At 37.6% G+C, this 16,548-nt stretch overlaps 1 protein-coding gene and 1 long non-coding RNA gene across 9 annotated transcripts in view; one reads left to right on the top strand and one right to left on the bottom strand.

The window, feature by feature from the left end:
- LTBP1 (latent transforming growth factor beta binding protein 1) overlaps positions 1–16,548 on the top strand; it is a 336,620-nt gene that overhangs the window by 203,806 nt on the left and 116,266 nt on the right. For 5 of the 8 annotated variants that reach the window (XM_039530237.1, XM_039530240.1, XM_039530238.1 and 2 more), the window contains 5 exons: positions 2,385–2,552; positions 6,872–7,105; positions 11,610–11,632; positions 12,992–13,091; positions 14,288–14,386. In XM_039530237.1, the coding sequence (XP_039386171.1) occupies positions 2,385–2,552; positions 6,872–7,105; positions 11,610–11,632; positions 12,992–13,091; positions 14,288–14,386 (624 nt within the window). The remainder of the gene's footprint in view (positions 1–2,384; positions 2,553–6,871; positions 7,106–11,609; positions 11,633–12,991; positions 13,092–14,287; positions 14,387–16,548) is intronic. The other 3 variants (XM_039530241.1, XM_039530245.1, XM_039530242.1) reach the window with 2 other exon arrangements.
- The window catches only part of LOC120400915, a 76,177-nt gene continuing 65,458 nt past the window's right edge, over positions 5,830–16,548 (bottom strand). Inside the window, exon 3 of the long non-coding RNA XR_005596158.1 lies at positions 5,830–8,120. This is a non-coding gene — a long non-coding RNA (uncharacterized LOC120400915). The remainder of the gene's footprint in view (positions 8,121–16,548) is intronic.

The raw sequence follows: 16,548 nt of genomic DNA, 5'->3' as shown, positions 1-16,548 counted from the left end.
ATTAGAATCATGGCTTCTCCTTGCTGTCCCTCTCCATATTAGGCTGTCGAGAAGGATAGGATTGCGAAAAGTCTCAGTAGTGCTGGTGATTATCATTCAGAGAAGGCATGTTTTATTTCTGGATGACGTATCTGAGCCCCGCTTGCGGAAAAACTTGATTTATTATTCTTTTAATGTAACAGACAAAGTCTTTGCTCAGTGATATTGGGAAGGGAATGAGAAGAATGTATCTTTCCTTTTCTGTTTCCCCTCACTAGAATGGAGCCAGCAGGGAGCTTTGGGAGGGGATGTCACCTTGAAAGCAGAGACTGGAATGTCCCTTCCACTCAAAAATGGAGGCGGTGGGAACTCTATTGATATTATCGTGGAAAGGATGTGTGTGTCCCTGAGGGTGGTGGGGACATGCTTTCTGACCACCATGGTACCAATACTTGTTACTATTATAGCAGTCTGAGAGGCATGCCAGATGGGTGTGGGTGCTGGCATCATGGTATTACCAAGAAAATAGATGCAACCTTAGAAATATGCAAAGGATTGAAGTTACATGTCCCAGGATGAATTCAAGTTTTGTTAACAGATCTGGTAAAAAATAATCTGGAATGCTGATATTTAGTGGGAGAAAGCTCTTCAGAATGCAGTAATGCAAAAGATACAACAAAATCACCCCTACAATTTTCCATTTTTGCTTTGTTGATGATGAGATTGTCACCTCAGTATTCTTCCTTCTATTACTCTGTGCTTGATGGAGGGAAAACCTGGGCAGTACTGTGAATACATAAGAAACTTTATTTAGTTATTTGGGGCAACTTAAAAGTTTTTATGTTGTTGTAGTGTGATTAAGTGGCAAAAAAAAGTCACGGCAGTTTAAGACTACATAAGCAGAGACATCACATATTGTTCAGTGAAATTCCACCATGAAGATTAATGGAGATACTTGAAATGTTTGTTTCTAATTTCTGTTTTGTTGAATCTTTAACAAAAACATCTTTTCTCCCAATTTTTTTCTTGGGTGTTGGAGTTAAGTAGGCATTAGCAAAGTGAAAAAGTTGTAAACAGCATGAAGAATAATTTCCTCCCTTAGTTAAATCAGGCTTTACTTGCTCCAGATTTCTTAGGTCATAAACTTACAACTTCTCCAATTGACCATAGTGTCTTATAGAAAAAACAGGGTAGGCAGTACCTGAATTTCTAATGTGAAAAGCTGGTGGGGTAGGGGGAAAATATATATAAAGCTCAATCTCTGCCCCTCTTTCCCCCGACCTTCTGTGTCTGTGCCTTTGGCAGACACAACATAGCCCTAAATATTGTATCAGACATGAGTTCTGAGACTTAGTCACTGTCCTATGCGGCTGGCTGTTGATGCTCAAATATTAAGTAACTTTTTATAGTTTAAAAATTACATTACAATTAGTTTGCATATATGCTCTGACATTTCCAGTTGATTTCCACATCTCTGAAATCTTTGCCCTTATTTTGATTTAACTGAACCTTTCACCCAGCTCTGTCGACTTTTTTTTTTTTAAATATTAAGGTTGGATGGATCTCAGCCTCATATTATGTCCACACTAGGCAAAGTTTATATCCTTTGTATGTGCAATGATCAAAAATATGCTAAGGCACTGTGATTTTCTTGGACCAGAGCAATTTTGAATCTCAGTGGAATATTTAATCTCATATATTTGAGGGGGTAGATGGTATAGCAAAGAGGGTGGGGTGAGATGGGGCATTGCCTGCAGCATTACTAACTAACTATTTCAGCAAACAGCTCGTAAGTCTGGTGAAAGAAACAAACAGCAGGATAATCTAAAATTGTTCCCTTTATTCAGCTGTTTTAATTGCAAAATGTCTTTGTTGTCAGGACTAGGAATAATCAACCAGTTGTTGTTAAAATGTATAAAACGCAGTGAAATGTAAATATCTAATTGTCTTGTCCATTTAAGAACAGCTGTCTGATATATAATATTAAAAATAGCCCTGTTACAGTCCCATGTGTTTGTATGGCTTTGTAAGTCTGAGTGGTGTTGTGACTGTAGCCTGACAGTGTTCTGTATTACTGTTCACCTGCTTTAAGCTTATGCTGTAGTGCTCATGCATGGGAAAGAGCTGTTTCTAATTCTGTGCTGCTAGAGCATGGCAACTTCTGGTGTGAACATCAGCTTTGATTCCTAAAATATCAGTTTTGTATTGTTTGTAGTGCTCCTCTGAATTCAGATGCTGTTGATGCCAAATAAGAAATCGTCCTTATATCCTGAGTACTGAGAGACCCAGGCATTTAAAAAAAAAAATTGTTGGCAGATAGCAGTGTTAATCCTGTTAGCTGGTGCTGGAACTCCTGTGGTGTTTCTCATGTAAACTCTAGCGTCCTCCTTCCCTTTTTGCTGCAGCTGATAATCCTATGGTCTCTGAAGAGAAAGGGCCCTGTTACCGGTTTGTCAGTGCAGGAAAGCAGTGCATGCACCCTCTCTCTGTTCAGCTCAGCAAGCAGCTCTGCTGTTGCAGTGTTGGCAAGGCCTGGGGCCCACACTGTGAGAAATGTCCCCTTCCAGGAACAGGTAAGAGGTGCCCAGAAAAACCTCAAACGCTCACCCACACACTGTATGCAGGGTACATACTGCATCCTCTCTTACATTTGATCTATTTTTTGTACCCTGTAGTTTCTTGCTGGTTTTGTAAATGTTAGTAGAAAAATACAATACAGCTTTTTTTTTGTTTGTTTGGATAAACAAGCATTCATAACAAAGATGGGATTTTCCTTTGCTATGTAATGGTAGACTTCCAGTTTAACAAATAGACCCATCTCAGTGTGGAGGGTTTTAAACGACTAATTCCTGTAACATGAAGATAAGGTTAGTTTACAGCGATCTGGATAAATTGAACCAAAGTGCCTTTAATACTTTTCAAACATAAAAGGCAGAAAAGAAATGATGGAAGGTTTTGGGAAATAGCTTGCTGCACCTGCATGCATTAAGTTTTCATTATAAATAGCAGAAGTTACATGTGGGCAAGTGTACTCCCCCTTTTTTTCCCCCAATATGTTTCTAACACACTTTTGTAGAGTGGTGCCAAGGATGGTATCATAGTATTAGTAATACCTTAAAAATTAAATATTACAAATTACTTTTGGCTGAAACAATCACTTGTGGTACACGTAGGGTCAGATTCTATCATCCTTACTTACTTTGAATAACATTTTATTCCATGAGTAGTCCAGTTGGGTTTTGTTTTTTTAAAAAGGCTTACTGAACTAAAAAGATGTATCAGTCATCAACTTGGTACACCAAAGAGATGGGATCATTGGTTTTAGTGAAGCCACTCACAGACTAAGATACTACTCAATGCAAGTAGTAAGGATTATTTCAAAGTGTCTATTATCTAATGTTACTTAAAACTTAAATGTCAGAATTCTGAATCTTTTAAGGCTTCATTTCAAGATTAGTTTACTGTTTCATTTGGATGTATAGTAAAACAAATGACTAAAAGTACTTTAACATCAGTTCACTGTTCTAGCTCAATTTTATTACCGTTATGTATATTAAACTTAATAATTGTTTCAGTTGTGTTTAGTGGATTAGTAGGTTCCTGGATTTGTAGGAGATAGACTAGAACTTGAACTATAATACGCTGTGTTTACTGAAACTGCTGCTATAGATGTCACTGGTATGATACCATACAGTATCACAGGAAATTTGTATTCTTATCTAGAGCATGGTTTTATGGTACATTGGCTCATATTTTCAGAAGTGACTGGAAATGTTTGGCTGTCCAGTGTGGAACATCATAACAGGATCTAATTTTCAGAAAATACTTGGCCCCGTTAAGATGTTTGAATTTGGACTCCAAAAACTGAAGCATCAAAGTTACTAGTTACTTTTGAATATGTGGGCCATTATTTCCTGTATGTATTTGACTGATAATTCATACATCAATGGTGACTTTTTAAGTCCATCTGTTTTTCACTGTCAGACAAGTAATGTTTAAGCTGTTTTTACATGGAACAATATTCTCATCAGGTGACTAGTTATTTAACTGCAGGAATAATATATGGTTCCTGTGAGAATTCTAAAGATTAGGAAGGGGTTTGTGTCCTGCTTGGTCTAAATTAGAACTGGACAAATATCTTTTTGCAAAAGTTTTTCTCAAATAAAAAGAAGTGTTTTAATACTGTATGCTATTTATGTAATTAGAGTGACTATTCTAATTAAATAAATTAACATATTAGTTTACTAGTGAGAGAATATAAAATATACAAAAAAAGTCAATTATTAATATGGGAGCCTGATTCTGTGGGTGAAATCCGGGCCCAACTGAAGATAAAAGGAGTTTGCCATTGACTTCAATGGAACTTGAATTTCACCCTACATCTTTTGCGTTACTAAAACTCTCACTGAACACACTGCAGAAAAAATGTAGGATCCATAGTTAAAGTATATATGTGATGGGTTCACTAGAATGAAAAATCTGCGGAGTATATTTGGACATTATTTTGTAATATTGTTTTAGGCACAGTAAGAAACATATTTAAGGGCCACATTTTTTAAAGGGACTTTAATCTGATCTCCACTTTTGTGTCCACAATTAATTAGAAGCACAAGTGAGGTGTTATAGACATCAAACTACCTGATTTGTGACTTCAGTGGATTTCTAAACGACATCTTTTAGTGATTAGTGATATGTATGTCAATTCCTACAAAATTGTACCAGCAATTGATTGCAAGTGCCAAATTGGAGGCTGGCTTTACAACTTTGCCCTGTAATATATTTTGAGCCCCTTTTTAAGGTGGGTAAAACATGAGGTAGCCATTTAATAAAATATATTAGCATTTGCAAAAGTACTGTCCAAATTAGGAATGAAAAAGCATGCAATAGGCTAGATCATGCCTTCCATTGTAAAAAGATCTGGGTGGATCAAAATTAAATGAAAAACTCAGCAAATTTTAAACTGCAGGGTTTAAGCTGCATCACCCTCTTCAGCTGGCAAGGATTGGTGGTCTGTTGAAAAGTCTATGAGGACTGGCCTCCTCCATTAATGTTTCAAGATATAGGGGTAGATCTTCCACTGCTGTGAAGTATCATCACTGGAACATGAAGGGCCAGATTCTCTGAGTTCTTCCCTGGGCACTATTGTCCCCCTGGTCACTATTGTCCCAAATATCAACTTGATTGTATTTAAAGCAGTGATGAAAATAAGGCCCTGATCCTACTAAACCCCTAACTTGTTTCTCTCTTCTACCAGCTGAGTTTTTCAAGCACAGCGCAAGAATCCACTATTTTGGGTGGGATGATCACAGAGCCAGAGGCTCTCTGCATCCTGTTACAACTCCCAAACCTCAGAACCTGGAGTTCATGCAGAGGGACTAATGTGGGGTCAGAATAGATGCTGCTTAGCTTGAACTACCTTTTCTTCTGATAGATTTATGAGCAGGATTTCCACTCCTCCCTTCTAGAGATGATCTGATCATATATCAGCCCTCTTAGCAAGTACTAAAGAAATACTCTTTTAAAAAATCCAGATGAAGTGTTGTTATTTTTTCTGCACATATGGAAAGGCATGTTATTTTTTGAATATTATACCATACTGCAATATTTTAATCCTGTTATTTCTACGTGAATCAGAACAATGGATTCAGTATACATTTTAAATTTCAGTGGGGCAAGATCACCACTGTATATTTAATTTGAAGATAATATTGTAGGATGAAACAGGTACTATATATTTGGGGACCTTTTTGGAACCCTTACTTCTGGAGATATTTTGATATTAGTTTAATTTTATTTTTAAGAAAAAATAGACATCATTATGTTGTAGATTTCTGAAAGACACACCACAGGTTTCCTTTAAATCATTTATTAATATCACATTTGAGTTACTGAAACATTTTTTATCTTTCATTTAAAGATTAATATATGACAAAATAATTTTTAAAATGAGATATTTTTCATGTAAATTATAGCCATTGCCTATTTTTAAAATGTTTACTTTTCTAATAACACTGTTTTTAAAGTCAGATTGCTACACATGACTCTCTTAAAAACCCCAGTCTAAAATATGCTTTTGCTGGTAACACTTTTTTCAGTGGTCTCCTCCCCAGCAATTAGATAGTATCCAGCAGAACTTTTCAAATTGTAGGAGATGTTAGTATTTCACTGAAATAATCTTTTCCAGGGTTAAATTTCATTCAATTTCACTTATTCTGAGAGACTGATTTATAAACCAGGTAACTCCATGTTAGGACCTATGAAGTATATCATTGTTTCACTAGAATTTTAACATTCATTATGGGCATTATCCAAAGCCAACTGACGTCTATGGAAAGACTCACTCATGTTGAGTTCAGTGGGCTCTAGATCAAGGACTATGTCCGGTTTCTAGTGTAGTTGATTCATATCGCTTAAATAAATGTTATAAATCAAGATTTTTCAGTTTAATGTCTCTGGTTCAGTGGTAGTGAGAAGCTACTTTTTATTCTTTGGCAACTTCAAAAAGGGAACTATAGAAATAATAAATCCTAGTTACTTATGCTCTATAAACAATGACAAGTTTCAGATGAAAAGTCACCTCAGAAATAACATACTATTTGAATTAGATTAATTAAAAATGGTTCAGATGAAGAGGCATATTTAACACAGCTGAAGAAAAAAATAATAAACTGGAGGAAAAGCCTTTTATAGAGGAATGAATTAAATCCTAAAGTAATTTTTCAGAGGTATTCAACATTAGCATGCAATAATGTTTGTTCTTAACTATAGCATATTTTGTTGTTAAAATGTACATACAGTAGCAGAGTTAATTTTTGTTCATTATATTTTCCATTGTGTCAAAATATTGCACTTTTAGACTCTTAAAAGGAATATTTTCCCATCCCAAATCTAGCTGCTTTTAAGGAAATCTGCCCTGGTGGAATGGGTTATACGGTTTCTGGCTCTCATAGAAACAAGCTATATCATCACCCTGCAGTTAGAGTACAGCCACCTGTCATTGGCAAGACCCAGATTACTCAACCTGTTGCTAAAGGTACTTCTCCTCCACCTCTCCCAGCAAAGGAAGAGCCAGTGGAGGCACTGACCTTCTCACAGAAAAGTGAGCCCGAGGTGGCTGTGCAAGAAGGTGAGAGTGGAAAAGGATCTTGAACTGTAGTTTAGTAGATAGCTATATTTCTGTGCATGTACTTCTGTTTTACATCCTTTTTATACAGTGTTTGTATAGAATTTGAGAGGTTTTTAATAATGAAGAGTTCCATGTTACCGAATGAATTATGCTACAGACTGTAGTTCTCAGCCATTGTTATACAGTAGCTCCCCTTGTACACTGAAAACTCTGCGCAGAGAGAAAACCACAGTTCAGCCTAATTTTTGTGAGTAATAGAAACAGAAAATGTTTGTTCTATTATAAGGATTCCGGTAACAATATTAGGCATCTCTAAAATATGGAAAGTTTCATTAGTGTCTTATTTCTTACAATGAGGCCTCTTTCTGTAAGTTTTTTTTTCTCAGTCTTTGCATGGGTTTCTGCAAGCTCCTCTAAATACCATTAGCAGCTTTAAAATGGCCTGTTTTTAACATGCTTAATTTGAATGCAGAAGCAAAGAAATACAGACAGCCTGCAGCATGTGCAAAAATAAATGCATTGCCAACACGCTATTGGTGAACAGAATATAGGCAGGTAAAAATCTGATTGTGAGGAGTGTTGTGATGGTTTTGAGTCCTTTTTATATGTTATTTTCAAGAAATAATTATGCAACTGGTTCACAGGGGCAACAGTTGGAAGTGTCTGAGTAAATTTTGCAGAACTTCATGGGAAATTCAGTCACCATAGATTTACTTCTTCTGAGGATCAATTCCCTGGTGCTCCTTTTAAAAAAAACAAAAACAACAAAAAACCCTAACATTTTAATTGAAAAACAAACAAACATTGTAAATAGTCAATTTGTGTTGCATTGGAAAATCCTACCTTGAACTTGGCAGCCTTCATTTTGAAAAGCTGAGGGATATTTCCACATCAGGAAGGTAGAAAAAATGAGAGATTCTTTTTAAGTAAGTGAGTTCCATACGAGTTACATAAGTAGAGGGAGAGACTTCAGACTTTTCAATCTTTGAAAAGGAATTGTCAACCTGTTTAGGCCCTGAAAGGAAGATAAAGACTACTTGGTATTTTAAAGAACTCGAGGGATTCTCTCTGTTCTAATTCTGCCTTTTCAGTTGCTCATACCTTTCTTACACAGTTCCTTTTGAGCTGAAATTTTTCAAACTTAGTCTTAGCCCAAAAATGAAATTTAAACTTTTCCCACCAGAAATTTTGTGCAAGGATAAATCAAAACAACTGAAGCTAGAATTCTAAATTTTATAGAACTCAGGGAGATGTAAAAGGTCAGGAAAGTTTGAAGAAAATTGACTCACTAGTTTTAAAATTACGCATATTAAAAAACCACTGTGCTCACTTGAAGTCAGTAATGATACACCTGCGTGTTAGAATTTTTATCTTTTATACATTTAATACAACCTTTGACATTTGAAATGCAAAATATTCTTAGTTTCTATGCTCAATTTACCTGCAATGCTTAAGAACTGGAGCTGGTGAGGAAATGGTTTTTGTTCCCATGAAAATTTTTTTTGGGGGGGGTTGGGGTCTTAAAACCCCCACAAAAACTGGGGAAAAAAATCAGTTTACAGCAATGGAAAACCATAACATTTCTACTGAAAACTAGCATTTGGGCCAAAAGTGTTTCATTTTTGGTTGCTAGAAATGGGGGCGGGGAGGGAGGAAATCAGGTTTTTATTTTTTGGTGAAACCCCCTCCTCCCAATTTTTGTTTTGTTTAGTCAATACTGGATATTTTCCATGGAAATTTTCATTTTGACAAAAAAGCCTTTTTTGGTGGAAAAATCACATTTTCAATTAAACGTTGATCAACTCTATTAAGAACACCTCTGCTAAGGATGCCTTACTCCTGTGGTAAAGCCAGCAGAGATTGTAAGCTCCTCGAGCTGAATATCTCCAGTTTAAGTAAGTTTAACTTTCACAGACCGAACAGGTCCATATCAAGAGATTTTCGTGCTCCATTAATGACAATTTCCTCACTTAAGGGTGGGTAAATTACAGGCCAGGAGCATGCAGGGCTCATCAGCTCTGTAATGGGTAGACTCACCAGGCTGGGGAGCCTTTAGCATAGCACTTATGCTACATCACAGGTGCACACTGAATCTAAAGCCAGCATAGCCTGCAACAGAAGAATCATCTCAGCATAGGGGACTCCTCCAGTGGCATAGATCTGGGATAGAGGTTGCTATTCCACCCTTCCTCCTGTCTGCCAGTGTTGAGGGCAGAGCAAGGACTTCTCTGTGATTCCCACACTGCCATACTAGAGTTATGTTGGAGGCCAGCCTGGCATACAGTCAGCCCAGGATAAGCCATGCACCTCTTGAGAATGTGTTGTGTGCTCCTTGGCCATAATTGGGATGAATCCTCAAAGGAGAGGGAATAGAAACAGTGGCTCCATGGATGCTGGGCCAGTTTTCTGACTGGAACAGGGGCCAGGAATCTGGCCCAATATCTTTGAGGATTCAAACCATATTTTAAAAGAATTAAACTGTTACGAGATGGCATCCTTTAGAGAGGCTGCATTGGATTTGCATTCAAGATAGTCTTTGAGACTTACATAGGGTTGACAGTAGCCCTCTTTAAGGATTTAAAAGACTCAGGTCGGTCTATCAGCGGTTAGGATAATATAAAAATACCTAAGATGCATTACATTTTCAAGCTTAAATATTTAATGTTAACATACTCATTTTTGAAAGGTTATGAAGCAGTTGACAACATTTAGGGAGTAACTAACTACCAACAAATTTTTGTTTGTAAAATAAAGATTTTTTTTTTAATATGGAACTTTTGGGGACAAACTTGGCAAGAAAGTTATTTCTATTTGTTTTATATTTTGCTACTTTACAACTTAAATACTGCACAACTGAGCAGATTAATACCAAAACAAAAATGTATTACAAAACAATAACTTGTAAGCCAGGTTTCTGCCTAATTCATTACTAAGGCCTGGTCTACACTAGAAAGTTAGGCCAGTTTAACTACTTCAGTAAAGAGTGTGAAAAATTCACACCCCTGAGTGGCGTTCTTAAGCCGACCTAAGTCTCTGTGTAGACCGGGCTAGGCTGATGAAAGAATTGGTGGATTACGTACACCAGTGGGAGTATCCCTTCCATTGGCATAGGTAGTGTCTACACTGAAGCACCACAGCTGTGTTGCTGTAGCATTTTAAGTGTAGACAAACCCTAAATTTCACTGACTCCAGATACCATAATTAGGGCCCTACCAAAATCATGGCCGTGAAAAACGCATCACGGACCGTGAAATCTGGTCACCACCATGAAATCTGTCATGAAGTCTGGTCTTTTGAGTACTTTCACCTTATACTATACAAATTTCTCAGGGGGGGGGACCAGCATTTCTCATCATGGGGGTTTTAACTCAAAAGAAGGTTGTGGGGATCACAGGGTTATCGTATGGGGGTCACGGTATTGCCATCCTTACTTCTGTGCTGTTTTCAGAGCTGGGTGGCTGGAGAGCGGCGGCTGCCGGCCAGGCACCCAGCTCTGAAGGCAGCACCCCACCAGCAGCAGCAGAGAAGTAAGGGTGGCAATACCATACCATGCCACCCTTCTGCACTGCTGCCTTCAGAGTTGGGTCAGGACCCCTACAGGTACAACACTGTGAAATTTCAGATTTAAATATCTGAAATCATGAAATTTACAATTTTTAAAATCTTTGAATGTGAAATTGACCAAAATTAACCATGAATTTAGTAGGGCCCTAACCATAATATACATGCTTAGTCCTTTCACACCCACTGTCTCATTACAATAGCAGTGCTGTACAATAATATAAAAAAAAATCATTTTCGCAGTCGTCATCTGAGTTACAGGGCCAGATCGTCAGCTAGGGTAAATCTATGGAGCTTTGTTGAATTTGATGACTTTATGTTGATTTACTCCAGTTAAGGATCTGGCCCATAATGTTTATCTCAAGTATTCCTTGAGCCAAATTCAGGAATTGCACATGTTTTTGATGTGGTTAATTTGGGTCCTTCACTCTCCCTTTTTCCCTTTAATTCACAAGAATATACACAAGGCTCACAACATCAACAGCAATAACAAAACTACTACATAAAAACAAATGCTTTAAAATACAATTCCATAGTTTTGCAGGCATCACTGTGTTTCCCAGCGGCTCTGACAAGTTCTAGGAAAATTGTATAAGAACTAGCTTATGGAGCTGAAAATTAGGGGATGAGATGGCAGGCTGTGTTATTTTATAGAGTCTGATTCTGACCTTGTTTTATATCAGAATAAGTCCACTGACTTTTGCAAAGTTACTTCTCATCTGTACCAGTGTGAGATCAGAATCAGGTCCATAGTCTTTATGAGACAGCCAAGTGGAAATTGAAATCTGATGATAATTTCTTGGTTAATTGTTTTTAAATGGTACTAAGGCCTGGAATGCACAAATAATTTCAGAACACATTAAAATGACTCATGTTTTTGACCATATATTCTTTCTATTCAAACTAGTTAATTCCTTTCCTTTTCTTTTCTTTCTGGTTTTAGTGGCAACTGCAGCCCCTGATCAGGTAAAATATGAATTCTGTATTATATGCTTTCACAAATAACTACAATACAATAGAGGATCCATGGGATTTGCATCCAGTTCTGAGAAATGTACTATATATGAGAATATAATAGTTACTGTTTGAGGCTGTGGCAATTCAGACTCATTGGTAGTACACATATTGTTTAATTTTCCACTGAAATTTCCCAGTGGCAATGAAAAAGCATCAGTCATAGTTGCTTAGGGCTAACACTGTGATTCATCATATGTTCATAAAGGTTAGGGCTCTGATTCATCACTCCATCTGTATTCAGCAACTGACTTAAACATGTGCTTAATGGGCTTTAAGCATGTGCTTAAGTGCTATCCTGAATGGGGGTGCTTCCTTGAATTGAGGCCTAGATGAATAGCATGCAAGAGTATCTCTAACAAAAATTTCCATGATGAGGTTAAATAGGGAAGTCACAGAGCATAGCAGCAAAGATCTGTGGCCTAGAGCAGACTAAACACTAGCATGAAAGTTATGGTGAATACTGACTCTTTCGATGCCAAGAAGTGGTGATGGTATTCACCAAGCGAAAGTCATGCTGCAAAACTTCTGTTAGTCTATAAGGTGCCACAGGATTCTTTGCTGCTTCTACAGAACCAGACTAACACGGCTACCCCTCTGATACTTGACAGACTGATCTGGATTGCTTGGTAGGCTGAGCCCATTCAAATACAATGTGTTTTAATATAGCCAAATGGAAGGTCGTACATCTAGGGACAAGGAACACAGGCCATCCCTATAGAATGGAGGACTGTATCATGAAAAGCGGTAACTCTGAAAAGGATTTAGGGGTCGTAGTGGACCAGCAACTTGACATGAGCTCCTTTTCTGCTTTGATTTGTTAGGGATAACAATAGCTATGCTTCATTTCACTTTTCCATAGCGATGCAAGCATCTCTAATTTATGAAAATAAAAAGTCAAATACAATGACCATTGTGATAAGTTCTCTGTCAGCCAAAGGACTACAGAGATGCTCATGAGTATGTCCTATATCTGTGATATAGATATATTTATAAAATATAAAATTGCACTCTAAACTGCAATTAAATATATTTTTGAACTGTTATGAAGTGAGAGATGGGGCCGCTCATGAGTGGTAACACCAATGTGGAACTAGAACCCTTATGAGTAACCACTTCAGATAATGGCAGTATTGCATGGTATGCCACCATTATTTCATATTTTAATTAGTAATACTTAGTTTGCTGTTAACATGTAATAGGTATGGAAGAACAGCAACTGTTTTTCCAGACAATAGTTCCCCACACAACTCAGAAGACTGCATTAAAATCACATCTTCAAATTGTAAATTTTTAATTTTTTTTTTTTAGGAATTAGTTTCACTTGATCAAGAAAAACCTGTGCTCGAGCCTGGTCAACCTCAGCTTTCTCCTGGGATTTCAACAATTAACCTGCATCCAAAGTTTCCAGGTAGCTCTTTTTGACTCCTCTTTTAGCGGATGACAGTACTTGTGAATCAAAGAATGGAATACTACATTTTTCTGTATGTTCCTTTCTGTTTCAGAATCTAATTGCTAATTTGAAACTCTGGATTCACAAATTTAGCGCCTGACCCTGCAATAATTTTACTCCTGCAAGTGATCCTTACAAGAACGGCCCCGTTAAAGTCAGTTGGACTATTCGTGTAAGTGCGTGCAGAACTGGTCCCTCCGAGTCCAGTTCTGCAGTGCTCTGCACACAGAGCTCCCATTGAAGTCAATAGGAATGACATGAGGGGAGTGTAATGGAAGGATTATACTGTAAGGAGTGAAATTCTTTACCTAGAAAAATTATAAAGGGAATCATAATACAAAACAACTAAACTTTGTAACATTATTATTAAAAATGTGCTAAGTGCTTTAGAGAATGAATACAGAAACATTGTCTCTGCCCCAAAGAAATTACACTCTAACTTCAAACTGGATACAACATTTGAGAGTAATCATCCAAAGGTGCGAAAATGAGAAGGTTGACAATTAGACCACGTGATGACTGTTACTGAGTTTGCACATTTTGGTTCCATTCAAGTTACTATTGTTCTTAATGGTAAATTGGTGCACTACTTGTAGCAACATGGAAGACGTGGATTTTTTGAAGGGATATTCATTAGAAGATGTTAATGGCTTGGCTAACAGGTTTTGTGAGAACATTCAATGAACAGGAGGCAGAATGTTAAAAGTCATAGAGCCAGGAGTAGAAGGAGGAAACAGGAGTGGAACGGGTTGCGGTTGGCATCATTGGAGGAGCAAAGTGTTAAGAGTCAAAGACAGATATTGTAGGCTGAGGTGAAATGGTGGATGACCTTGAATATGAGAACACAAAGTTTGAAGTCCGTTGTGCTGTGGGTGCAATCCACCTCTGATAATGGGCACTCTCATTGAGATGCCTAAATCTAGATTTAGATGTCTAAATTTAGGTGCAAAAAATGTGGCCACTAGACATTCTTTAGTACAAAGGGTTTTTTTCACAAGTGGTGTAATGATAAAATCTTCAAACTGTTTTTCTTATTTAAAATCAAAGAAGCATAAATTACAAAAAGCCTTCATACTATCAAATTAGTTCAATACTGTGTGTTATGTGTTGAAATATATCTTAAATATGATTGTTTTCCATTCTATGTCAAACAGCAGTGATTGAAAAAACCTCCCCTCCTCTGCCTGTTGAAGTTGCCCCTGAAGCTTCTACTTCAAGTGCAAGTCAAGTAATTGCACCTACTCAAGTTACAGGTATGGTACTTGCCTTTTAGTGTAAAAACAGGGTAAGATGTGACTGTGAACACATTCCTGACAATAACACCTAACTAGTACCACACTACCGTTGTATTGGGATAGCAAATAGACTGTAACAGTAGAGCACAGGGGAATACTTAACTGGGAGGTACAACATAGGTGGGCAAAATAGCACACTAAGGAGTATGTTTTCAGCAGAACTAGGACTTGGGCTCCCCTGGTTGCAGGTACAATTTGCTTCCTCATTTTTATGCCCAGAAAATAAAAGGTGGGTGCAAATATGAATAATTCCATCTTTAGAAACCACAGCAATAGAGGAGGACTCAGAAATTGAAAGCTGTCAGAAGGCAAAGATAAGAATGGGATGAATAAAGCCTGTGAGAATTCTTCGCACTTTAAGACTGCAGAGAGATAACTGACCCTGGATAACTTTATGAAGGTGAGAAGACATTGGAAGACAGTGAGCAAACTGAGGACATTGAAAAGAAGCTTGAGAATCTACATTGAATTCTACTGTAGATTTAATTCACAATCCTTGATGATTAGTAATGTAATGCAAAGAGGAAAAAGATAGCAGGGCAGAGACTGCTATCCCGTAACTCCAAATGTGATGCACGTCTCGGTGAATATCACACATGGTCTAATCCTCCCCTCATTGAAATCAAAGGTAAAAGTTCCTTTGGCTTCAGTAGTGCAAGATTAGAGAAGTGGACAGCAAGAATGACCCTACACATCGTTATCTACACTGGTGCTTATGTCAGGACATAGCAGCTGAATGGAAAGCATCACAGACAATTTCAGATACTTGGGGCAAAACCTCCATTGACTTCAGCGGGGTCCACATTTCACCCCGGGTCAAAACTGAAGATTACTTCCATGCTGATATTTCCAAAATTATTCTGCTAGTACTAAGGCAAAAAGAATCATGCTTGTGGGTGTAAATTACCATAGTTATTTTTCCAGCTCTAGCCCAGGTCCTCACTAGTCTAGCTTCCATCTACTTCACTCCACCAAAACTGTTCTCGCCAAGGTGTCCAACAGGCTCTTCCTGGTCAAATCCGAAGGCACACAATTCCCAGCCTCATCCTCTTGGACGTCTCTATGTTTTTGACACTATCTGTCAATCTGTCCACTTTGCTTGTCCTCTCTGGATTCTCCTTCTGCCATTCTGGCATCTCTTTTGGCACGTCTGCCTCTTCCTCACTCCCACTTCAGTGTAGATTCTTCATGGATCTATTCCTAGTCCTCCACTTTTTTTTTTTTAAACACACTTTCTTTGGTTAATCTCATCCATTTGCATGGCTTCAACTAATATCTCAATGCTAACTAATAAATTTACCTATCCACTCCTGGCTCATTCAATCCTCTATTTCACCCTGCCTCTTGCATCTCCTGGATGTATCTCCCTCAATTTAAACATAATACTGTCAAATCTGAATTTCTTTTCTCTCACACCCTTACTGCTCTGTTTTTTCTCTGCCGCCATCATCCTCCCTATTCTCAGGACTGTAACCTAGGAGCCATCCTTTTATATTCTCACTTTCCCCACACATACAGGTCATATCAAGATCTTCTCACTTCCTCCACCATGTTATCTGTAAGGAAATACATTTTCTTTCTTCTCTAGACAACTAAAACTCCATCAGCTTCAGTCTTGAGGGCTGATTTAATATTTGAATGATGACTGAGGCAGGATAATTTATTAATTTAACTAACAATTTAAAAGGGACCTTTTATGAAAATTCCTGAAATCACTAAAAGTTCATTTTGATATTGGGAATAGGTAGGACTTGATTTCTTCACCTGTCACTTATACTTTGTATTACTGCTTGCAGTGTTTCTTTTCCAGCTCATCCCATATTTCTGGTGACAGAGTGTCTGCAATCAGTAGGTGATATCAGAGGTGACTAGAAGGCTCGTATCATACTTTTGGACTTAAGTAATCCCTCTATCCTGGAGGGTGTACTTTCTTGTGAAGTGTAATCACTTTTTTATAGTCAGTTTCAACACAGAAGCTTCATCAGTAGAGAAAAATCATGAAACATATCCATGGCCTAACATCGCTTTTTTTAATTTGCACAACTATTTTCTCTACAGCTATCATAGCTCTTATGGCACACATGACAAGCAGCCATTCAGTTCCATGTATCTGTAACAAT

This window comes from Mauremys reevesii, linkage group 3 (genome assembly GCF_016161935.1).
Source record: "Mauremys reevesii isolate NIE-2019 linkage group 3, ASM1616193v1, whole genome shotgun sequence".
NCBI classification, from domain to species: Eukaryota; Metazoa; Chordata; order Testudines; family Geoemydidae; genus Mauremys; species Mauremys reevesii.
The sequence above is the reverse complement of the archived record's forward strand: the minus strand, read 5'-3'. Positions and strand labels throughout refer to the sequence as shown.